A 21,113-nucleotide genomic window follows, 5' to 3' on the forward strand; every position below is an offset into this window, starting at 1 on the left:
TAAAATGTCACAGGGGATGATATGGGGGGATGGTCATTTAAGAAGGGGGGTGATTTGTAAGATTTTTTTAAGATGGGGGATGCCATCCCTCTGAACTCAAGTACTGTGTATACTGGCTATTCTTTTTGCTTCGAGCTCCAGAGGTTATCCTCATATGTATTGGTTGTCCTACATACGAGTCTTTCTGATGTGCTCAGCTCATGCCATGCCAGTGCTCTTGCTGTACATACCTCTAATGTTTATGCTAGCTTCAGTTTCAGCCATTGATTGCAGCTCTGCTCTCATTGATAGTTTGAAGATCCACAAGAGTCACAAGAAGCAAGCAGTGTAACAATTTTATGGGGAGAAGAGGAAGGCCTGAGAAGAAATAAATATCTCCTCATGATTCAACAATGGTAGCAGTTTATATAATGAGTTGGAGTTATCTTTACTGTTTCACTTGCAAGTTCTTTTTAATTCAGTGGATCAATTTCTTATAAAAGTTAAATACAGTGATCAAACTTTGACATTTTTGCTTCCCTGCATTTGTCTTCTGGATTTTTAATCTATTTTAGAATAGACCTTTGTAAATACTCACCAATCTGCTAGATCTTATTATTGTCAAAACAACAACTTTTTTAATTTTGAAAGATCTGGGCTAGAACTAAAGGGAACAGAGACTTTTTTGTCATAGTCCAAAGCCCAGAAATGCTCTCAAAATTCTTGCAATACCTGCTAAGAATTATTTCAAGAGGCATCTAAAACTATAGGTTTATGCCCTCCTGATTCGATATTGCGGTTTTTAATTAATAGATTGACACTGCTTAATTTAAAAGCTGTATATTATGGTATGTTTACAGCAGATTAGTTTGCTTTTAATTGGGTACAAAAATCAGTACATTAATGTTGAGCCCAAAAAGAATTGCTGCAGAAACTTTTGTATACAAACAATTTGATGATCAAAGTGTTTATGATTCTCCACTGCAGAAGATCATCTGATCATCATATGATTGAATGGTGTGTGTCTGAAAGCCTCAGTAACCCTTTGTGCTATTGATGTTTCTATGCCTCATGTGCTAATGATTAATCTTTAGTCTAAGGAGAGGAGTTGTGTTTAAATCTGAGCATGTAGGTTTATATACTGTTGAAAGTATAACTTCTATGTCTCTACATGCTTCCTATTTTTATCAGCACCAATAAATACCTTTGTATATATATTTTTGTATTTCTAATAGATTATAACCCATTTTTAAACTGAGCTGCAAAACTGGAATTAAGCAGCAAAACTGTGCGGTTGAAACATTTCCAACAGCAGCTTAAAGAAATGGCGACATTTCTATTTTAGTTCCCTTGAAGCCTTAAAATATATTTCTTTATAATTATATTAGTTTTTTCTATCTTTTTTTTAAATAATTTGATATATTTCATCACATGTTACAATTCCTCCTCATTGCATTTTGATGCTCCACTTGCAACCCAACACAAAATGCGCATACTTGTAAGTCATTCTTCTTAAGATTTTTATGAAGAATGTGTTAGAGGTTGAGACTTTCTTCAAGTTTTATTGATGGCTGGTTTTGTTGCGTTCATGAACTGTAGGATTTTCCATAGAAACATAAAGGTACACTAAAATCCAATGTTAATCAGTATAGAAAGGCATAGTTATGAGTTTATTTGGAAACTCATGTTTCTGTTTCTGTATAATCAATATCCAAACGCAGTAACTGTGCAGTCACAGCCCACGGTTGAAAATTTGAGATGATTAAATATATAATGAAATTGTAAATTTCTTTCAAACTTGCGGCCGATAGGCTGAAAGCTAAAAAGGTAGCCTCCCCTGTACGTAGAAAAAAAAAAAAACAGTTACTTTTTTTCCCCCAGTTGCTGACACTTACAGATCTGTTGACACTTAGATTTCCGACTGCCCCCGAAGTAAGCGCACCTCCATCAGTTCCCTGAGGCTACCTCAACTTTTTTTTCTCTTTTTCCAGGAGCGTCTCCTCGCTGCTACTATTCGAGGGAGCAAAACACCCTCCTCAGACTTTAGAAAAAGAGTAAGAGGTGACCATGAAACTGGCAACAATTCGCAGCGCTTGCTGTAACCTCCGAGCGCGTGCCTCCCGTCCAGGAGGCAGATTTAGCGGCATATCGCGGGGATGTGTTCCTGTGGCGACCAGCAGCAGCCGAACAATCATCCGGACGGCTAGCTCCACTCCTAGCAGCGGAACCAGCCGCACGTTAACTGCAAACTTCGGGAAACAACGCAAAGAGGATGGCTGGTCTGAATGCAATCGATCGGTGGGGTAAGAAAATTAATGAACCAAAAGGTTATCTTTTATTTCATTCTGTTTTAGGCGTATTTCTTTAAAATTGTATATCATTTCGAGCTGTTTTCGCACGAGAGATAACCTGCTCTGGTTTGGCTAACTGCCAGTTTCCCACGTGCCTCCGGATGATCAGTGGGACTACAGCCAGATGATGTAACCTCCCAATGTTCTTACTAAACAGACAGATTAACGCTTACCACTTTCTGGACTCTTCTTGAACAATATATAATGTGTAAACTCAAAACAAACATTGTAATTGACCATAAAAGTGAAATATTTAATTTTGTCCATGGAGACATGAATGCTGCTTTTATTACAAATCTATTCATTTTGTATGGTAAATTTAGTATACACAAATGCAAACATTTCAAAACATCCCCCAACTTCAAATGTTTCTTGTTTGAATTTTAAGACTACATGAAAGCACTTACATTAATTGATTCTAAACAAAGCACCACATCCATAGATATTTTTGAAAGATTTTTCAAAGAATAGCGTAAGTACACTCCTTTTCATTATTTTCTTAATTTATTTATTGCTTTTGTTATTAGAGCACCTGTCTAATGTTCTATGTAACTATATGTCTGTATGTTTGTACAAAATTTTCAATAAAGTTCTAAAAAAAAAAAAAGACAGATTAACGCTTCAAGAACACGGAAGAGGATTACGGCCACTGAAAAAACAACAACAAAAAAAGTTTACTGATTTTTAAATATAGTTTCAGTGTAATATGGGAAAAAAGTCAGAATTCTGACTTTTTTTTCTCAGAATTCTGACTTTTTTTTCTCAGAATTCTGACTTTTTTCCCCCCCCAGAATTCCAACTTGATGTAACATGTTTGTTAGCTGTCAGAAAACGGCCAGAATTCTGAGATTAAAGTCAAAATTCTGAGAAAAAAGTCAGATTTTTAAGATTAAAGCCAGATTTCTAAAAATTAAAGCCAGAATTCTGACTTTTTTTTCTCATATTATATTAAAATAAAAAAAATAATAAATAATAATAATAATAAATAATAAATTAACTTTTTTAATTTTTTCAGTGGCCCTAATCCTCTTCTGTACTTCATGGATATATTTCTATGGATGAATGAAGCAGAAGTTTACATATTACTGTTTAGAATTCAGAATTCTGACTTTTTTCTCAGAATTTGGTCTTTAATGAGATAGCATCACTGTGGACCCCAAAGGTTGTCTAATTCCTTTTTATCCAACAACGTATTACTGGCCTACCCAAACAACTCGCATCTTTTTCAGTGAAGCTGAGTGCTCCCACAACTCTTCCTTCATGGTGCCCATATACATTAAGATCCAAAATTCTGAGAAAAAAAAAGTCAGAATTCTGAGAAAATGGCCAGATTTTTATTCTGACATAAAATTAAAAAATCAGTTAACTTTTTAAATTTTTTCAGTGGCCCTAATCCTCTTCCGTGCTTCATAGATAGATTTATATGGATGAATGAGGCAGAAGTTTACGTATTACTATTTTATGAGCTGAAACACATGTTTTGGTTTTCAAATCTCCATTCTGAAGAGGTGTTCATATATTTGACATAAAGCATAAATGATGTTTAATTTTATGTACATTTGAAAGATTGATGTTCGGTTCAGCATTTAATTACAGACTTTATGCATATATAGAGTTCATGTTTACATTAATGGATAGAATGTAGGTCAGTCTTACTATATTGGCTCCTCCCACTAGGCATCACATCCGGCTCCCTTGTTCCAATATATATAAAGTAAGATCTGCTTACACGTTCAAAAAGTTGGGGTAATTTCATGTCTTTTTCTTTTATTTAAGATTGCGCCTTGTATACACTTAGATAAATGCAAAGATAAAACGCTAGTTATCTAGAAAGTACAGGCAAAATTTTGCCAAGTACAAAAGCAAAACAAGCAAAGAGGCAAAATACTTCTGAGACACATCAGCATGTTAAGTGTCTGTTGGTGGAAATGCCAGAAAAAAAAAATTAATTGCATTCTTCATATTGATATTGTTGTTTCCAGATTGGTAAAGTGTTACTTGGACCCTGTATTTGGCATTCATTCCCTGTAAACTGATCATATATTTGACCAGTTGGATGGAGACACATTGTTCTTAATGCCAACAGCTGATTTATCTTCTTTTTAATGGTATTCTAGAGTAATGAAGGCATTGTGTGTTGGTAAAGAAAGAAATCTGGGTTTTTAATTATTAATATAATTATGGTAAATTCACACTTTTTGTATCTAAATCAGATGTCTGTATATCATGCAAGAAGGAATTTAGTTGGCCATTCCTTGCAGATGATCAATAGAGACACATTAACTGGAAATGTAATTTAAAGATCCTCTTAAACAGTATTGTTGCTGGTTGAATATTTAGTATATACTGATGACTTCCACTGTGTTTTTTTTCAAGGCTGTCTTGGTATCCCCTTTATTTTCTATTAGAATTAAAACCACCACCTTCCTTTAAGAAAGTCCATTCTGTCCTTATATGGGCAGTGTTGTTACATTTAATTGTTAACTTATGTGAAATTGAAATATGTGTGGTCATCACAGTACAGTTGGATTTGATTTAAGTCCTTTTGCTTTATTATTTTTTTTTGCCAAATTCTATATTCTAACTCAAGATGTAGCTTCCTAACTTTTTTTCTGTTTTATAAAAGTTAGGCAATACTAAAAGCTATTTTCTGATAAAGTTCCTGTATAACGATGCAAGGCTGTATGCAACCATTTTTTTATTTAAACAAGAGGTCGACATTTTTTAGGTTTATGTTTCGTACGAACTTTATGCTCTCGGCACATTTGGTATGGATTTTACTCCGCCTTTTCCCACTTTAAATATAGATTTTCATTTTTACTAGTATGGTTTTTGAGCAGCTGTATTTTTGGTGTGTTTTCAAGATCTACTTCTATTCCTGGTCTTCCTGTTGTGTGTAAAGTAACGTCCCTTACTGCTCGTTTGCAGGGAAGTGGTCGGCAATACCAAGGAGGCAATCGCAGCCATCCAAAGAAGGAATCCTGAAATCCACCCTATGTTGGTCATATTACAGGTAATGTGAGACAGGACAGAAGTCTAGTGTGGATTTATGCTTTCAGTGATTATTTAAAAAGAAAGTTAAAGTTTGAAGCTTAAAGTACCTGAAAACAAACAGAAAATATTTAACTTTAAGTGATTAAATATATCTGAGCTTAATGTGATCCAATTTTTACTTGATCAACCTTTGACCCGAGGAGTATCTTTTTAATGACGCCGTTACATTCTTGCCCAATCTGGTCTCTGTGTTTTGTTCACTGATCTTATTTTTATCTCCAAGGCTGGCGAAGACGACAGCGTGTTGGAGATCAATAAGAAAATAGCAGGCGAGGTAATCTTCCATTCTGATGATCCCACTGTGTGAACGTTTGTTGTCTGCGTTTACTCAGTGCTTGATCTTTAAATGTTTGTCTCTTCACAGATTGGTTTGAAAACCACTCAAATTTGCTTGGCAAAGAGTTGCAGCGAAGATGAAGTAAGTGAGACTGACTCAGGTTTAAGTTGTAATTTTTTGGCAAGTCTGTACATGAGTCAAGATTTTCTGTTAGTCTTTGTGGCTTGTGATCCTGTTTAGTGATTTTTATAGAGTCGTGTTTAGTTCATCACTTCTTTCATGATATAATATTTGATTTAGCCATTTTGGTTGAGGAGTTGTAAAACATTATAAACAGAGACGAGGGGGATCCTCTCGTCTGTGGAGATCTTCCTGATTTATTTGGGAGTAATTTAGCTTTCAGAATTCCTGACCTAAAAGGAACCCTTCTGCTGCATCTCTGTTTTTTTTTTTCCTGTCTCTCTCTGTTGTAGACGGTGGAAGAGTTGCTGCGGCTCAACGATGATCCCAGCGTCCATGGAGTCTTCCTCCACCTCCCTTCTACTTCCCTCACCAGCCGAGTTCTCAGCACACTCAAACCAGAGAAGGATATTGATGGGTAAATATTATACAAGCATTTTGTCTGTCAGAAAAAAAAAAAATATTTCTCAAATAGTAAATATTTTAGGTATTAGCAGTAAAACAGTTAGTGATGCTGAGTCAGCAGTCAGAAAAAGGTAGATGGTCGTGGAAGGTTCTCTGTCTAAAACATCTCTATATCAGATTGGAGCCAAATCGGAAGGCCTGCAAAAAAATTAGGATAAATTGTGCAGCATGTGTCTTTATAAAATGAGGTAATAGGAACATTAGCAAGGTACGCCTTATAATAATCACATAATTGCTTTAATTCAAGGTGAAATGGTCATGGTCCTTTTACTTAAATTACAAACAACCAGGTGTACAGTGATTAAATAAGCAGTGATTCGGGGGATAGGAACTGATTGCTTTTGCTTATATTAATGTTTACTAACTGAATTTATTTACATTTCTTTTTGATATTATAGCATAACTGATTTGAATATAGGACGCTTGGTCAGAGGAGACACAAGTAAAGGCTTTGTTCCACCAAAGGCAAGTGCTGTTTTGGAACTGCTGCGAAATCACGGTGAGTTTCTGCTAAAAGAAGAACTTTGTCATTTCCTGCATTAAAACTTCTGAAGGCGTCTCTATAATTGTAAAATTATAACTGTTGTGTGCTTTGTGCTGGTGAAGATCCTCAGTCATCCAGGTCATAGTCATTCCAAAAAAGTTAAAAAACAATCCGCTGGACTTTATTTTCCATATTTGAAAATGTTCCGCTTCCCATCCAGGAAGCCTCCCCAATTCAAAATGGAATGGGGTCAAAGAAACAAAACGACCCCCATTCCAAGAGGTGGACCTACTCGTCAGGTTCAATTTGTCAGATCTGACTGTAATAAATGAAAATGCTTTATAGAATAAGAATGGTGCATAGAGGAAGGAATTTGACAAAATTTTCAGTTTGCTCCAAATATAGGAATTACAGTACAAAGTAACAATACAGAAGAAACTGTCTCTCTGACAGTTGGTGTCCAGGGTTTGGGGGGTTTGCAGAAAGGTTAGCTGCCCTTTTCCTTATCTGAGCAATACAGTAGTTAAAAAAAGAAAAAAAACTAGTGTTTAAACTAATGTACTAATTTTAAGGTATTTGTCAAACATAATTCAATCAAATCTTACATTCAGACATTGCAAAATAACCATCTTTTGTGCCTTCAGTGGCTTTAAATGGACATTAGATGGACAGTAGAGGGGTGGACTTTGGGGGCAGACATGCAGCAAAGGTCTATGGGTGTAATAGAGGACTAATATGGGTTGCATGCTCTACTACTGCACCAACCTTTTCTTCCAAGGCAAGGCAAATTTATTTATATAGCACAATTCAGTACAAAGACAATGCGAAGTGCTTTACATGATTAAAATATAGGAAAATAAAAAAGAATCAAAGCAAGTAGGAAAAAAAATAAAATAAAAAATGCAGAAACAAAACAGAAAATTAAAAACAGTTGGACTAAAGAAAATAAAAAAAGTTGAACTAATGATGTTTCAGTTGAACTGTTTAACTAGAACAGTCGAAGGCAATCCCAAACAAATGTGTTTTTAATCTTGATTTAAAGGAACTCAGACTTTCCGCACTTTTACAGTTTTCTGAAAGTTTGTTCCAGATAAGTGGAGCATAGGAACTAAATGCTGCTTCTCCATGTTTAGTTCTGGTTCTAGGTATACAGAGCAGGCTGGAGCCAGAAGACCTGAGTGGTCTGGAGGGTTGATACACTGATAGCAAGTCTGTGATGTATTTAGGTGCTAAGCCATTCAGAGATTTATAGACAAACAGAAGTATTTTAAAGTCTATTCTCTGAGATACAGGGAGCCAGTGTAAGGACTTTAGAACTGGGGTGATTTGCTCTACTTTCTTAGTCTTAGTGAGGACACGGGCAGCAGCGTTCTGGATCAGCTGCAGCTGTCTGATCCAGTTTTTAGGCAGACCTGTGAAAACACCGTTGCAGTAATCAATTCGACTAAAAATAAATGCATGGATTAGTTTTTCCAGATCATGCTGAGACATTAGTCCTTTAATCCTGGAAATGTTCTTCAGGTGACAGAAAGCCGACCTTGTAATTGTCTTTAAATGCTTTTGGAGGTTCAAGTCTGAATCCAGCACTACACCTAGATTTCGGGCCTGATCAGTGGTTACTAGATGAAGCGACTGAAGCTGTGTGCTAACTTTAGATCTCTCCTCTATTGGTCCAAAGATTATTACTTCAGTTTTGTTTTTATTCATTTGAAGAAAATGATGGCACATCCAGGCATTGATTTCTTCTAAGCATTTCCTCAGTGCTTGAATTGGTTCATAATCACCAAATCACCAAAATTTATGTTTGTGTAAAGATGATGAATAACTCAAGGCTTCAATAATTATTTTTTGACTAGCTTAGAAGAAAAATCTGTATTCTCGTTTTCCGACAGTTAATTAAAATGGAATCTTTTTTTTAAAGTTAAGATTTGTTGTAAAAACAAGGAAAGAATGAAGCATTGTGTATAAAGTCATCAACTGAGCAGGTTTTGAATATTTTTGCAGATGCTCCTTTGAAAGGGAAGTCTGTGTTGCTGGTCGGAGGACAGGGCTCGCTCAGGCTGGCCATGCAGTGCCTGATTGAAAGAAGTGGGATGATTGTTCAAACAGCTGATTGGAACTCAAAGAGCTTGAAAACCCAGGTTTGTTTTGGTTTAAATTTATTATTTAAATGTTTTTGTTTTTTTATCATCACATTCTGATATTCTTTAGCCGACTATTTATAGTATATGACATACTACAAAAAGACAACAAAAGGCCACAACACGCGCGAGAAAACCTGAGACCATACAAAAGAGAAACAGCTTTAAAACACATAAAAAGGCCGGTTAATGGTCCAAGAAAAGGAAATTTTTTTACACCCGCTATACAACAAAAAAAAAACAAACAATTAATTATAAATTTTTTTCTTTCCATTTTTATTAGGTAATGCAGGCCAATGCTGTGGTTACATTAAGTGCAGGAAGCGTGGACATCCCGCCCTCCTGGGCTCGACCAGAGGCAGTCATCATTCACTGCGAGTCAGCCCTGGAACCAGGTATAGCTGCTAATGTTCTGCATGCCTGCCTCTGGGCTTAACTGAAACATGAGCTTTTAAGATTACACTTTTTTATTTTTTTATACTTTTTTATTAAACATAGTGAAAGATCAGCTGATTTATAGAGCACATTTGACATAACCTGAAATTAACCAGTACGCTGTACAAAATAAGGAGTCTGTTTGTTCTTATCTGCATGTTCCAGGTAAATGACTATAGTTGATGTAGGCAGGAAGTTTAGGTTGAACTACATTACAGTAGACGTGGTGTGAAGTGATTAATGCATCAATGATTTTCTCAGTCTGTTTCTGACCTAACAGAATTAACTTAAACAGTCAACCTTACCTTTTTGCAGAATGTACCTCATTTGTTTATTGAATTTAAAATCAAAGTCCATAACAAAGTCTAGTTCAGTTCATAGGAGGGGGATGCTGTTTTGAGCACATTAACATTTTTCAGTTTTGAAACATTTCTTCAGAAATATTTATATTAGGGCAATTTTATTAATACTTGGCATGTGCAAAATTAAAAATCTTTTTTTATTTAGGTGATGACATTGACTTGTCTTCAAGCTCTGGTTTAGGATACCTCACAGCTGCCTACAGAGCACAGGTCTGGTTCTGTTTTCAAGGTTGTCTTTAACTTCTGTTTGCTATCATTCTTATTGTGCTTCAGAGACTAATCTAATATTTTTAAGCATGTTAATATCCATTTTACCTTTTTGACTTCTTCTCTAACAGAATGTGGTTCAGAGCTGCAGGCGATGGCTCCAGGAGCAGCAGTACAGACCCTGGCATCTGCACAGCCTCAAACTACAGCCTTTAAACCCTGTTCCAACGTATGGCAATTAGTTTGAAAACTTTTTTACTCCTTTTCTTAAACATTATTGGTTCTTTTAAAATGAATTGGTCATGTTTTTCGCAGCTTTCTAAAATAATAAAGCTTCACCTGTTGTTTCAGTGACATTGAGATCTCAAGAGCTCAGAAACCTAAACCTGTAGATCAGCTGGCAGAGGAGATCGGTCTGCTGCCAGAGGAGCTTGAAGCTTACGGCAGGAACAAAGCGAAGGTCCGACTCTCCCTCTTAGACCGTCTCAACTCCCAGCCTGATGGCAAATATGTGCTGGTTGCTGGGTGAGTGTCATGTTTCTGGCTGTGCTTTAGCATGCTTATATCAGCTGAGTTTAATGTTCATACAGCGTAATAATGACAAACTAAAAGTAAAAACAAATAGATTTTAACATCCAGAAAAGGTTGATCCCTAAAATGTTCTGTTGATTGTTCATCTAGTATAACACCAACTCCCCTCGGTGAGGGTAAAAGCACCGTGACCATAGGCCTGGTCCAAGCTTTGACTGCCCACCTCAAGCTTAACTCCTTTGCTTGCCTTCGGCAACCTTCTCAGGGACCTACCTTTGGAGTTAAAGGTTAGAAAAGGGTTTTCTTTATTATTCTGTTGGCTTCTCTCAATTTCTTTATGTAAAATCATGAGGGTAAACATTTATTATCGTTAATGCATAAATAGCCATTTCTAAAAACATTGGGTGTATGGAATAATGCTCATTAATAAATCATGGTGTCTTTGAGTACGCCTTGATGGTGGATTAAAGATGGAAAACCAATAATCTTGAGCTAATCTTAATCTTAATTTAATTCTAGTTGAAGCTGTCTATTTTTTTTTTTTTTTAAGGCTACATTTTTATTGGGTGACGTTGTTCATTTAGAGTTCAAGACTCACCAGACATCTATTGTCCATCCTTGTCCTCCTCTCTTCCTGTAACTTTTTTTTACCTCTGCTTTGTGTCCAGGGGGTGCTGCAGGAGGGGGTTATGCACAGGTCATCCCTATGGAGGAGGTAATGCTGACATGCAGCACCAGAGGTGGATTCTAAAAAACTAATTATTAGCAAATACAAGTCCCCAAACATTTGAGCCTAGAATATGCCACCTTTTTTTTAAGTCTCTTTAACTCTTTATAGGGAAAAAATCTTTTTAGAGATTCACAAAGGCCCAATTTTACTAGTTCTGACTGGAGATCAGATGATAAGATTCAAATCAATTCATATTCTGATACCATGCTTAAACTTTGCAATAGAGTCCAGGCCTTATTAAAATAAAAAATTATTCTACTTTAATCCTACATTTGTCAAACCATGCAAAGTTGTTTCAATTCATTTGTGCTTTTGGTCAGCAAATGTCTGTTCTCTTTTCCTAAAGTTTTTATTCTGATTGTCTTCAGTTCAACCTCCATCTGACGGGCGACATCCATGCCATCACAGCAGCCAATAACCTGGTGGCAGCAGCTATCGATGCCAGGATGCTTCACGAGGCAACGCAATCTGACAAGGTGATTGTTTTCTGTCATTTACTCTAAGGATTGTATATTTAGGAAACGGGTAAATTAAAAGTTTATAACTTTAACCTAAAGTAGTTCAGAATGTGTTAGTATAATTCACTAAGTATTTTTCTGTGTCTCATGTAGGCCCTGTTCAACAGACTGGTCCCTTCATTAAATGGAGTCAGAAAATTCTCTCCAATCCAGATCTCTAGACTTCAAGTAAGTCTAAACTTTGCTGCGCTACAAAGCTCTTAAGAATATAAATGTTATATCCAGAGTTTAAATATGACTGTTTCCTCCACTAGGGGGAGCTCTATTTATCATAATTGTGGAAATAAAGCCTCTGCTTCCTTTCAGAAATTATCTCTATTATGTTAATCTTCCCTGTTGTACATATGTATCTGGCAGTGAAATCATCATGATTTTATAACCTTGTTTTTTTGTTTTTTTTTTTACTTTAAGCTTTTTTTTCACTTTGCAAGTAAATATTTCTTAAAGAAAATTGGATACATGTGTTTGTTCTTTAAGGATGAATACCAACATCCCATTTACCAGGTGCTGTTTTTAAAAATACATAAAGATTAATCTACAACCTGCATCTTTTTTTGGTTGTATTCTTTCCATTGCAGCGTCTTGGCATCAATAAAACAGATCCTGCCTCCCTTACACCCCATGAAGTGAGCAGCTTCGTACGCCTTGATCTCGATCCTTCGAAGATCACCTGGCACAGAGGTAATCTCTAAAAACTTCTCTTACTCCCTGTAGCTGGTTGAAACAAACACTCATGCCAAATAGTCTATAGCTTCTGTGTGTTTAATCCTGAACAATGGTTCCTGTTTTTATCGATATTTCTCTTTAACCACAGTTTTGTTGGAACCAGCTAATTAAGAATGGTTTGTTGTTGTTATACAGCAATTCCTTTATCTGGATAAGGAGACACGAGGGAGCTAAAGAACTTATTACATAAAACTCTAAACGCTGTAAAGCAGGAACTGAAATGACTCACAGAGCAGCTACAGGTGGAGATCGCTTGGCATGGCTTCAGAGAGACAGACGCTAGAGTAAAGGCAGCCTGACTTGACCTGAGGGTCGTTCTGAAGCAACAAAAAGATCGGCAACTAAATTGCATCAACATCAAGGCTTCTTTAAGTCAGCGTCTCTTCTCGTCTCATTTCTTCAAATATTTAAATTGGGTCCTTTATGTAATGCGTTCTGGAGCTTTTTGAAGTTGAAAGGATGCTACAAGTGAAATAAGTCATTCATCTCTACCAGTGTGAGCTTGGGATTGTTGTTGGGGAGCTACTCCACATGCAGCAATGTTTGTTTACATTTTTCAATGACACCAACCAGCTGGATGCAGCCATGACTGATGGGGTATTAATCCCAGAGGCTGCAGAGGGCACTTTGAAGAATTAGGTCCTGGAGTTTATGAAAAAGACGTTGGGTATAAAGGTCAGAGTCAAGCATGTCCTTTTTTCCCCCTCAGAGGTAGAAAACCAAATAGTAGCTCAGTGGTGAAGCACAAAATCTTTAAGGAGATTCTACGGAAATGAAGGAGATGTGTTGGAGGATCTTTTATTTTAACTTTATTTAATTTTTTTGCTTATGTCAAGAATATTGTTACAAAAATAATGACATATGTAATATTCAATACAAATTTAACTATAAACAAAGAGTAAAAAGCTGCTGGTTGATAAGTTTTATAGATTGTAAAGATTTGTAGTTCTTAAGTTTTGCTTCATTATTAAATTGGACAAAATCCAAATCTGTGATCACAGAAAGAGAAAATGGAAAAACGAGGAACCCCAGACAGTCTGCTGGTTCCTCTCTAATCCAAACAGTCACACGAGCCTTTAGAATCAGAAAAAACTTTATTTCCAAGTTGTGTTTTACCTAAACAAGGGATTTGTGTTGGTGATAAGGTGCTACACGCAGACAAGCAAACGCAGGGTTGACGTAAATAAATATGCAAATATATAATGTGGAACAAATAACTTTAGGCTGCTCTATGTCAAATATTACAAATAAAAAAGTTATAGGATCATATAAACTTATATCAACTCTAGTTTATGAATGGACTCCTATCATATTTAGCTGTTGTGAGTTAATGTTTTTTTTTTTTTCTCTCTCTTTTTTTGCTTTTCAGTTGTTGATACAAATGACCGCTTCCTGAGAAAAATCACAGTGGGTCAGGCGACCACTGAAAAAGGACAGATCAGAGAGGTAAGCTGGTTTGAGGTCAATATGCATTATGATACGTCTGCTTTACTTTTTTAAAGAAAATGTTTTTGCAAGAACAAAAATGACCCCCTAAGCTGGCTCGGCATGGGCTTATGTTTACCGCCCTCCACCTTCCTGGGTTCCCCTTTTTCCCCTTAAGGTTATTATGATTGGTAGAGGGAGTAAAACTCCACAGTTCCTTGATATATTAATGTGTTTTAAGTCATGTTTACCTCTCTCTGTTGGGAGTGGATACATCCTCTGCTTTCCTTCTTAGCCACTAATTCACTTATAACCTTCTCAGAGTCCTTTTAGTTTCTCATAAATTTCCACAAATCAAAATGAGTTAAACGTGTCTGTGATTACTTTCTCGCCATCAAATCATCATTCCCAACAGGGCTGCATTCATGGGAAATATTTCATCGCCCATGTGAGAAATCAGGTGACCTGAAAGTAAACATCCTGAAATCTGTCTTGCTGTAATAGTGTAAATATGTTGCCTTAATCTAAACGACTTTTTAACAGTATTGCTAAATAGATTAGGATATGTTCTGATACCTTTCCAAAAATTTCACAATACTCTCATATTTTCTTCCAATTTTCAGACTGGTTTTGACATTGCAGTAGCCAGTGAGATCATGGCTATCCTGGCCCTCGCTGACAGCCTGAAGGACATGAAGGACAGACTGGCCCGCATGGTGGTGGGAACCAGTCGCTCTGGAGAACCTGTCACAGCAGAGGACCTGGTGGGTTTTACTCTGAGATCACTGGAGACCCCATCAGTAAATTTGTAGATAGGTGGAGATGAGTAATATTGATTATTGTGGTTTTAGCATCATGTCAGGTCTTGTTGCAGCTTGTACAGCAGACTATTTCTTTTGCAATTATCTGCCAGATGATATGTTAAATAGAATAAGAAAGCTGTTCTTTTTTAGGCTAGATGCAATAATGCCTACCCCTCTCCACCCTGTGTTAATTCAAAACAACATGAGATCATTTGTGTCTAAAGAATTGGATGTTAAGCAGAGTCTTCCTGCCTCTTTACTTTCCCATAAATGACTACACTGTTTAAGAGCTGAAGCACAGGAAACCATGTAGAGATTAAGAGCCGAACAAATCCACAATAGCTCGTAGTGCTGGATTTTTGTTTTTTTGTCTTAGTTAAATATGAGAAACTTTTTAAGACTGTTAAATCTTTAGTTTTTCTTTCTTCTTGTCCAACAGGGTGTAAGTGGTGCGCTGGCCGTGCTAATGAAAGATGCCATAAAACCTACATTGATGCAGACCCTTGAGGTGAGATTTATTATTTTAGTTAAGTTTTAGGTTTAAAGCAAGAGTCTGTGCGACAAACCAGTTTATTCAGACTGGAAGAAATGCTGTTTACCGTTCCTTAATGGAATCCATGAATGGAGCAGAAGGTTAGGGTGATGGTAAAAACCCTTCCAGCCTAAAAGATTTGCAGCCCATTTCTAAAGACGATGATTTAATAATATCTGTTGGATCATGCAAAAAGTTTTGCATTTATTTAACTTTAAAATCTAAAACCTGTTGGCAGCTGAACCAGGGTTCCTGCAGATTCTTAAAGTCTTAAAAGGCATTGAATTCTTCAATATAAAATCAAGGCCTTAATTGGTATTAAATAGTCTTAAATCAGTCTTTCATAGGTCTTAAAATTGTTACCACATCATAAATAGGATTTTATTTTGTAATTCATATCAAACATTAAAATAATTGACAATATTTTTCTTGCATTTACCGAACTGCTCGCTGTAACCATTACTGGTTCCATCCCGATAGCGGAACCAATAAAAACAATGCTGTGGCCACACCTTGGAGTGATGTGCCACTACATTTTTATTTGGACAACATGGGGAAGTTTAAATTAAGTAAAAAATAGGCTATCCATCAAAGACTGTCCTGCATGATATTGATGGGTTAATGAGACACCTTGAAGCGTTTCACACATTGCCAAACTATTGATGCTTCGTTGATACTGTTAAAGTGAGAAGGATTTGTCCCCTTGTAAGGAAGGCTGTAGCGCCCCTAAAACCTAACAATACTAACTCACAGAATACTGAGACCTGCTGGACCTCTAAAGACACTACAAGCAGCTTATTGGACAGACGAAACTGAATTAATTTGATGACCTACTACAATGATATCATTTAAGATACTGTAGGTTATATTGTATTAAAACATATCTCTTTAAATTGAAAATATCCTTGATATTTTTAGATGCAGCCATCATATAATTTAAATGCTTGTAGACTAGGATTTTAAATCATAATTTTAAAACAAGAAGTACAGTAAAAACAGTAAATAAAGTAAGAGTCAATTTGAAATTGACTTTAATTCAGATAAGTTGAGTGATAACTGAGAGGAAAAGGATGACACGGCGAGAAAATTAAAAATAAAAACGCAACGGCTGAAACGTTCCTATTCCTTTTAGGCTGCTTCAAAGTTCTTGATCAGTTTAATGATAAACCGCAAAAGATGAGACATTGTTTTTAGCAGATGCATCATGTTGACAGATACGTTTTTAAAGACAGTTTATTGAGTCAGTCAGTTAGAAACAACTCCTGTAACGGTCACATGACTTTCTGGAAACAACACTTGCACCGATACAGTGTTTTGTTCTCTGGGCTCCACGCATGCACCGACACATCGGTGTTAATTGAACCATCACTACTGCATGGTTAAAACCACTGCCAGGGAATATAGATGAAGCATGAATCAAGGCAGTGAAGTCACATGTGCAAAGCGTGAAACTCAAAGCGTCAAATTGAAGTGATGGAGAAGCAGAAAGTAATGGTTCATGTTAAAATAAACATTTGGGGTAAATTTGTCACTACCAGGTTTTTCTTGTTTATTGTAAAGTTGGTCTTAAATTTTTATTTTAAGTGGCAGTAAAAAGTCTTAAGTCTTGATTTAAACTTGCCTTATCCTGTAGGAACCCTGTGAACTCTTTATCCCCATTTACACTACCCTTTTTAAACCGTGCCAAGATCCGAGATAACTGTAAAGTGTAAATGGCATGCAAAACTGAACCGGACCGTGCTAGACACACCCGAACCGCGCTAACATGGTACTAGTTCATCAGAAGGGCTCGGCACGGTTCAGTTCTGGCTCAGTTCTCAGATAACAAAGAGCGCATGAGGAGACAACATCATCTCCTTACAGTCAGCCTCTGTAATCATGAAATTTCAGGCATTCATAAAATACAAGCTTCCCTACCATGCCACACCATTTCCAGTGATCATTCTGCTTAGCAGTGTCATGGACCTCAATGTCTTTCATTTTTTCCTGCTACTGTAAAGCCTGATTAGACTTTGTCGTATCCACTTCTTTGCCTAACTCTCCACAAACATTCAAATATCACAATTTTGACCAAACCTCCTGAATGTTCAGGCGCTGTCATGTTGATTTGCTTGATTCCCTCTAGAGAGCAGTAGTACCGTAGATCGTCACTAGGAGGTGAGGAACCGTGCTAATGTGATGTGTAAACAGTGGCACGTAACCGAGCTCGGCACAGTTAACTGATCCGAACTCGGTTTCAGAGGGGTAGTGTAAATGGGGCTCATTCTTTAAATCATTAAAATAACCAGTTTGTCACTGATTCTATTAGTAGAAAGAGACAGTCGTGTAAAAAAACACGACTATCCTTAAAAAAAACTATGAAATAATGGCTTAATTCTAAAATAAATTGGCGTAAACAAAAATATAACATAGTTTTACTGATTAAACCAAAGAACAATCTGTTCTCTAGAAGAAGGAAGCCCTTCACGCTAACAGCTGCTATCGGCTCCTTCATCTGAAGTAGCTTGGGTGAGACGGGTCTCGCAACCATATAGTGGTTTCTGACATCCGTTTGAGGGAAGTTGTCCCACTCCTCACGTCCAGCTATGAGATGTTTGTGGGGTTTTCTGTTTGAAGTCACCCCTCAGCATCTCGTTAAGATTAGGATCTGACCTTTGACTCAGGACTTTCCATCTCTTGATGATCAGTCAGTGCTCGGTGGATTTACTGGTATGTTTAGAGTAATTGTGCTCTTTCTTGGTCAGTTCCTCTTTGGCATTATTTTTCATAGACAGTCTCACATTTTCCTTGGGTAAACGCTGAATTCGCCTGGCCTTCTGTGGTGGAGAGCTGTCCAGGTCTTGCTGCCGTTATAAATCTAGCTCTGTGCTTCACAGCTGGTCTGAGTTTCCTGGAATGCCAAACATGTCCTCTGTGCTGGCCTTTATGTTTTCACAAAGCACACCTGGCATGAAAGGTCAACCTGTGTGGCATCTTTGTAATGTCAAGGCTTCCACTTTCTATCAACATTTCCGTGGGTTCCGTTGCAAAACCCAAGGGTTTTCTTTTATTATCATACAGTCTGCTCTCACGGTGAACTGACCAGGCCCAGGGAAGGTGGCAGCTGTTTTGAATCTCCGCCACGATCTAAACATTTTCCTCACCAGACCTCAGAGCTGCTAAACACAGCTTTTTCAGTGACGGCTCTCTCACTTTAACATTGAGGAGTGCAGCAATACTTAACAGCAAGAAATGGATTTTAAATGATCATTTATTTTTACCCCCATGTTGCTATCTATCTCTAGGGTTGTGCACCAGGATTTGCTTAAAACCGGGACCAACATTCCAATTCTACTTCAACACATGTCATTTTTTATGCTTCGATGATGTCCACCCCTAGAGTAAGACGCTGAATACCAATACCATCAAAAATGTGTTTGCACCTTGGTGTGTCCGCGTGTGGCAGCAGTATTAAGCTTAATTTAGCTTAACTTAAACAAAGCATTATTGGGCTCAATGCTACACTTGCAATAGGATTATAATTAGATTTTTATATTTGAAGAGGGGAAAGGACCAATATTATTAAACCCTCTGTGCCCCATTTCAAACATGCTGCGCTGGTTTTGTGCTAAAGTAGGGAACCCTGAGGGAAAACTGTTCCTCCAGCATTACAGGGCAGAATGTCGCAGGAAGAGACAAGCGTTTTCTTATAATTTCTTCTGTTTAGATTGTGTTTTAACTAGGGCTGAAACAATTAATCAGGTTAGTCGATTACTGAAAAACCTTCAACTAATTTAGTAATTAATTACTCATTAACTGCAGTATAGAGACTCTAAAACATGCCTTTAGCTGACACAGCGACCCACCTTGAGCAGCAATTATGCCAAAATTGCAAAAGAAATATGTACATTTTTGGCATTTAAGATAATGAAAACATCTTCATCTGTCAATACGCTCTATCCAGAACTCCTCAAGTGGAAAAGCTGTAGTTCAGTTGGTTTAATTCTAAAAAAGAAAACTTGTTCAAGGAACCTTATGCTATTCGATTATTAATCGAAAAAATTATCGACAGATTAATCGATTAGCAAAATTATCATTAGTTGCGGGCCTAGTTTCATCCGATTCTTGCATGACCTCCTACTTACTTTATGATTAAAAATTAATGAATTTAGGCCCGTTCTCTCAGACTTGGGAACATTTTCAAGCAGAATTTAAATATGATTCTTGATTTATTACATATAATGAAACCTGCTTACTGAATGGCAGAGGGCCATGTTATTGTTTACTTTAATATAAGATCCACATCACTTCTTCTATGCATAATTGATTGGAATTGAGGTGAAGTGAGGAATGCAGTGGAAACACTTTTTTTAGGGGATACCTTCTTTGGCACTTTACCTGTTGGTTTGCTTGTTTTCCTCCGGCTACAAAACTTAGTTTTGCTCAAAATGAGCTCAATGAAATAATCCTTGGATTACCTAAACTTTTATGGTATAATTATCTGCAGCATCAGGCACTGGTAACGTTTTTTAATGAGGTTTCCAAAAATAAAGCTCCTTTTTAACCTGGTGAAATGAAATCAATATTTAGATTAGAGTTTATTGGTTTGATATTTATATTCTGGTTGGAAAAGAATGGTGTTAATGTATAGTAAACTTAAGAATGCATAGAATTAAAATTTGTTTTGGTTCAGATTATAATTATTTTTTATTCAGGCAAAGCTCTGGTTGGCTAGCTAATTAGCTTGCTCCTTTAAAGCATGGTAAGTTTTAAACACTTTCTCCTAAAAGAACTGGAATTGTTTTAGGTTCAGAAGATGTTGCACATTGTTTCATTTTTTTTTTTCTTTTTCTTGGAATGATTTTAATGCCCAGATATGCAGAGAACACAATGTTAACAGTAAGCATTTTGTTTGCCTTCATTGTCGTAAGCTGAAGTTTTTGTTTGTTTGTTCCATGTTGAACAAGAAGCTTGATTACATCGACCCAGTGGGGAAAATAAACACAGCTTATTGGGGGGGTGGGTGCGGGTGAATACAGCAAAGATTTAGTAACTCTTTGGGTTTTTGTTTTCTGGAGGAAGTGTTGCGGTCCGGCTGTGTGAAACCTTTTCCTTTGTGGGTTTCCTGTGATTCCGCTCCGGGAGTTGGTATCGGGACCAACCGGACCTTAGAGCTACATGAGAACTTTCCATGGAGCTCGATCACCTATTCCCCTTTTCCCCCTCTTGACTTGTGCTGGCGGTCAACATGGATTCAGTCATGAGAATAGAGCTGGGTCTAAAAGCCTTGGTCTGTGGTTGCAGTGTGCTCGTCTGTGATGTTTCTAATGCGACGAGGCATTGCTGAATTTTTGTGCACATCCTCTCTCCATACGGTTTTAGAAAACAACTCCATGCATCTTTCCTGATGGATATAAATTAGGCCTCCCTCATCAAACACCTACATTTTTATATTAGTTGTGTATATTTTTGCAGCTGGGGATTAGCACCAGTTAAAAATGTGGAAATATTGACATGATTTCCATGTTCCTGTTATGTTCATCATCCTTCCTGACCTTCAATATCAGTTGTTGGGAATATGACATTCTGGGCTTTCCTCACTCTACTCCTGAACGAGGTACAAAGAGTGAAAGTTCAGGGGTCACAAACGCACATGGAAAGATTTTTCCGGTTGACGGGTTTAAAGTTGTTAAAAACATGCTGTTAAATGAATTAATGAGAATAATAATATTTTAAATACCCAGAAAAAAAGGGTTTCTATGCATCCTAATTGTGCACCTCCTTTTTCCCCCTTGTGGGTTAAATGCTGATCTGATTCAAGCAACATACTCAGCCACACTAAATACAATTGGCAGCTTTTCCCAGGGCCTTGTTTTACAGATGATTTACTCCTCGGAGGGAGGACTGTTTATGCAGGCAGCGGAGAGGTATTCA

At 37.0% G+C, this 21,113-nt stretch overlaps 1 protein-coding gene across 1 annotated transcript in view; it reads left to right on the forward strand.

The window, feature by feature from the left end:
• Positions 1-1,889: 1,889 nt before the first annotated feature.
• mthfd1l (methylenetetrahydrofolate dehydrogenase (NADP+ dependent) 1-like) overlaps positions 1,890-21,113 on the forward strand; it is a 36,858-nt gene continuing 17,634 nt past the window's right edge. Inside the window, exons 1-19 of the mRNA XM_015400947.1 lie at positions 1,890-2,282; positions 5,259-5,343; positions 5,608-5,658; positions 5,749-5,802; positions 6,135-6,259; positions 6,705-6,805; positions 8,795-8,931; positions 9,215-9,326; positions 9,874-9,938; positions 10,067-10,164; positions 10,287-10,460; positions 10,617-10,753; positions 11,135-11,181; positions 11,565-11,672; positions 11,808-11,882; positions 12,293-12,395; positions 13,810-13,886; positions 14,489-14,629; positions 15,108-15,176. Of these exons, the coding sequence (XP_015256433.1) occupies positions 2,047-2,282; positions 5,259-5,343; positions 5,608-5,658; positions 5,749-5,802; positions 6,135-6,259; positions 6,705-6,805; positions 8,795-8,931; positions 9,215-9,326; positions 9,874-9,938; positions 10,067-10,164; positions 10,287-10,460; positions 10,617-10,753; positions 11,135-11,181; positions 11,565-11,672; positions 11,808-11,882; positions 12,293-12,395; positions 13,810-13,886; positions 14,489-14,629; positions 15,108-15,176 (1,995 nt within the window). The 5' untranslated portion in view covers positions 1,890-2,046. The remainder of the gene's footprint in view (positions 2,283-5,258; positions 5,344-5,607; positions 5,659-5,748; positions 5,803-6,134; positions 6,260-6,704; positions 6,806-8,794; positions 8,932-9,214; positions 9,327-9,873; positions 9,939-10,066; positions 10,165-10,286; positions 10,461-10,616; positions 10,754-11,134; positions 11,182-11,564; positions 11,673-11,807; positions 11,883-12,292; positions 12,396-13,809; positions 13,887-14,488; positions 14,630-15,107; positions 15,177-21,113) is intronic.

Source organism: Cyprinodon variegatus, unplaced genomic scaffold, assembly GCF_000732505.1.
Source record: "Cyprinodon variegatus isolate N-32 unplaced genomic scaffold, C_variegatus-1.0 Scaffold1163, whole genome shotgun sequence".
Taxonomy (NCBI): domain Eukaryota; kingdom Metazoa; phylum Chordata; class Actinopteri; order Cyprinodontiformes; family Cyprinodontidae; genus Cyprinodon; species Cyprinodon variegatus.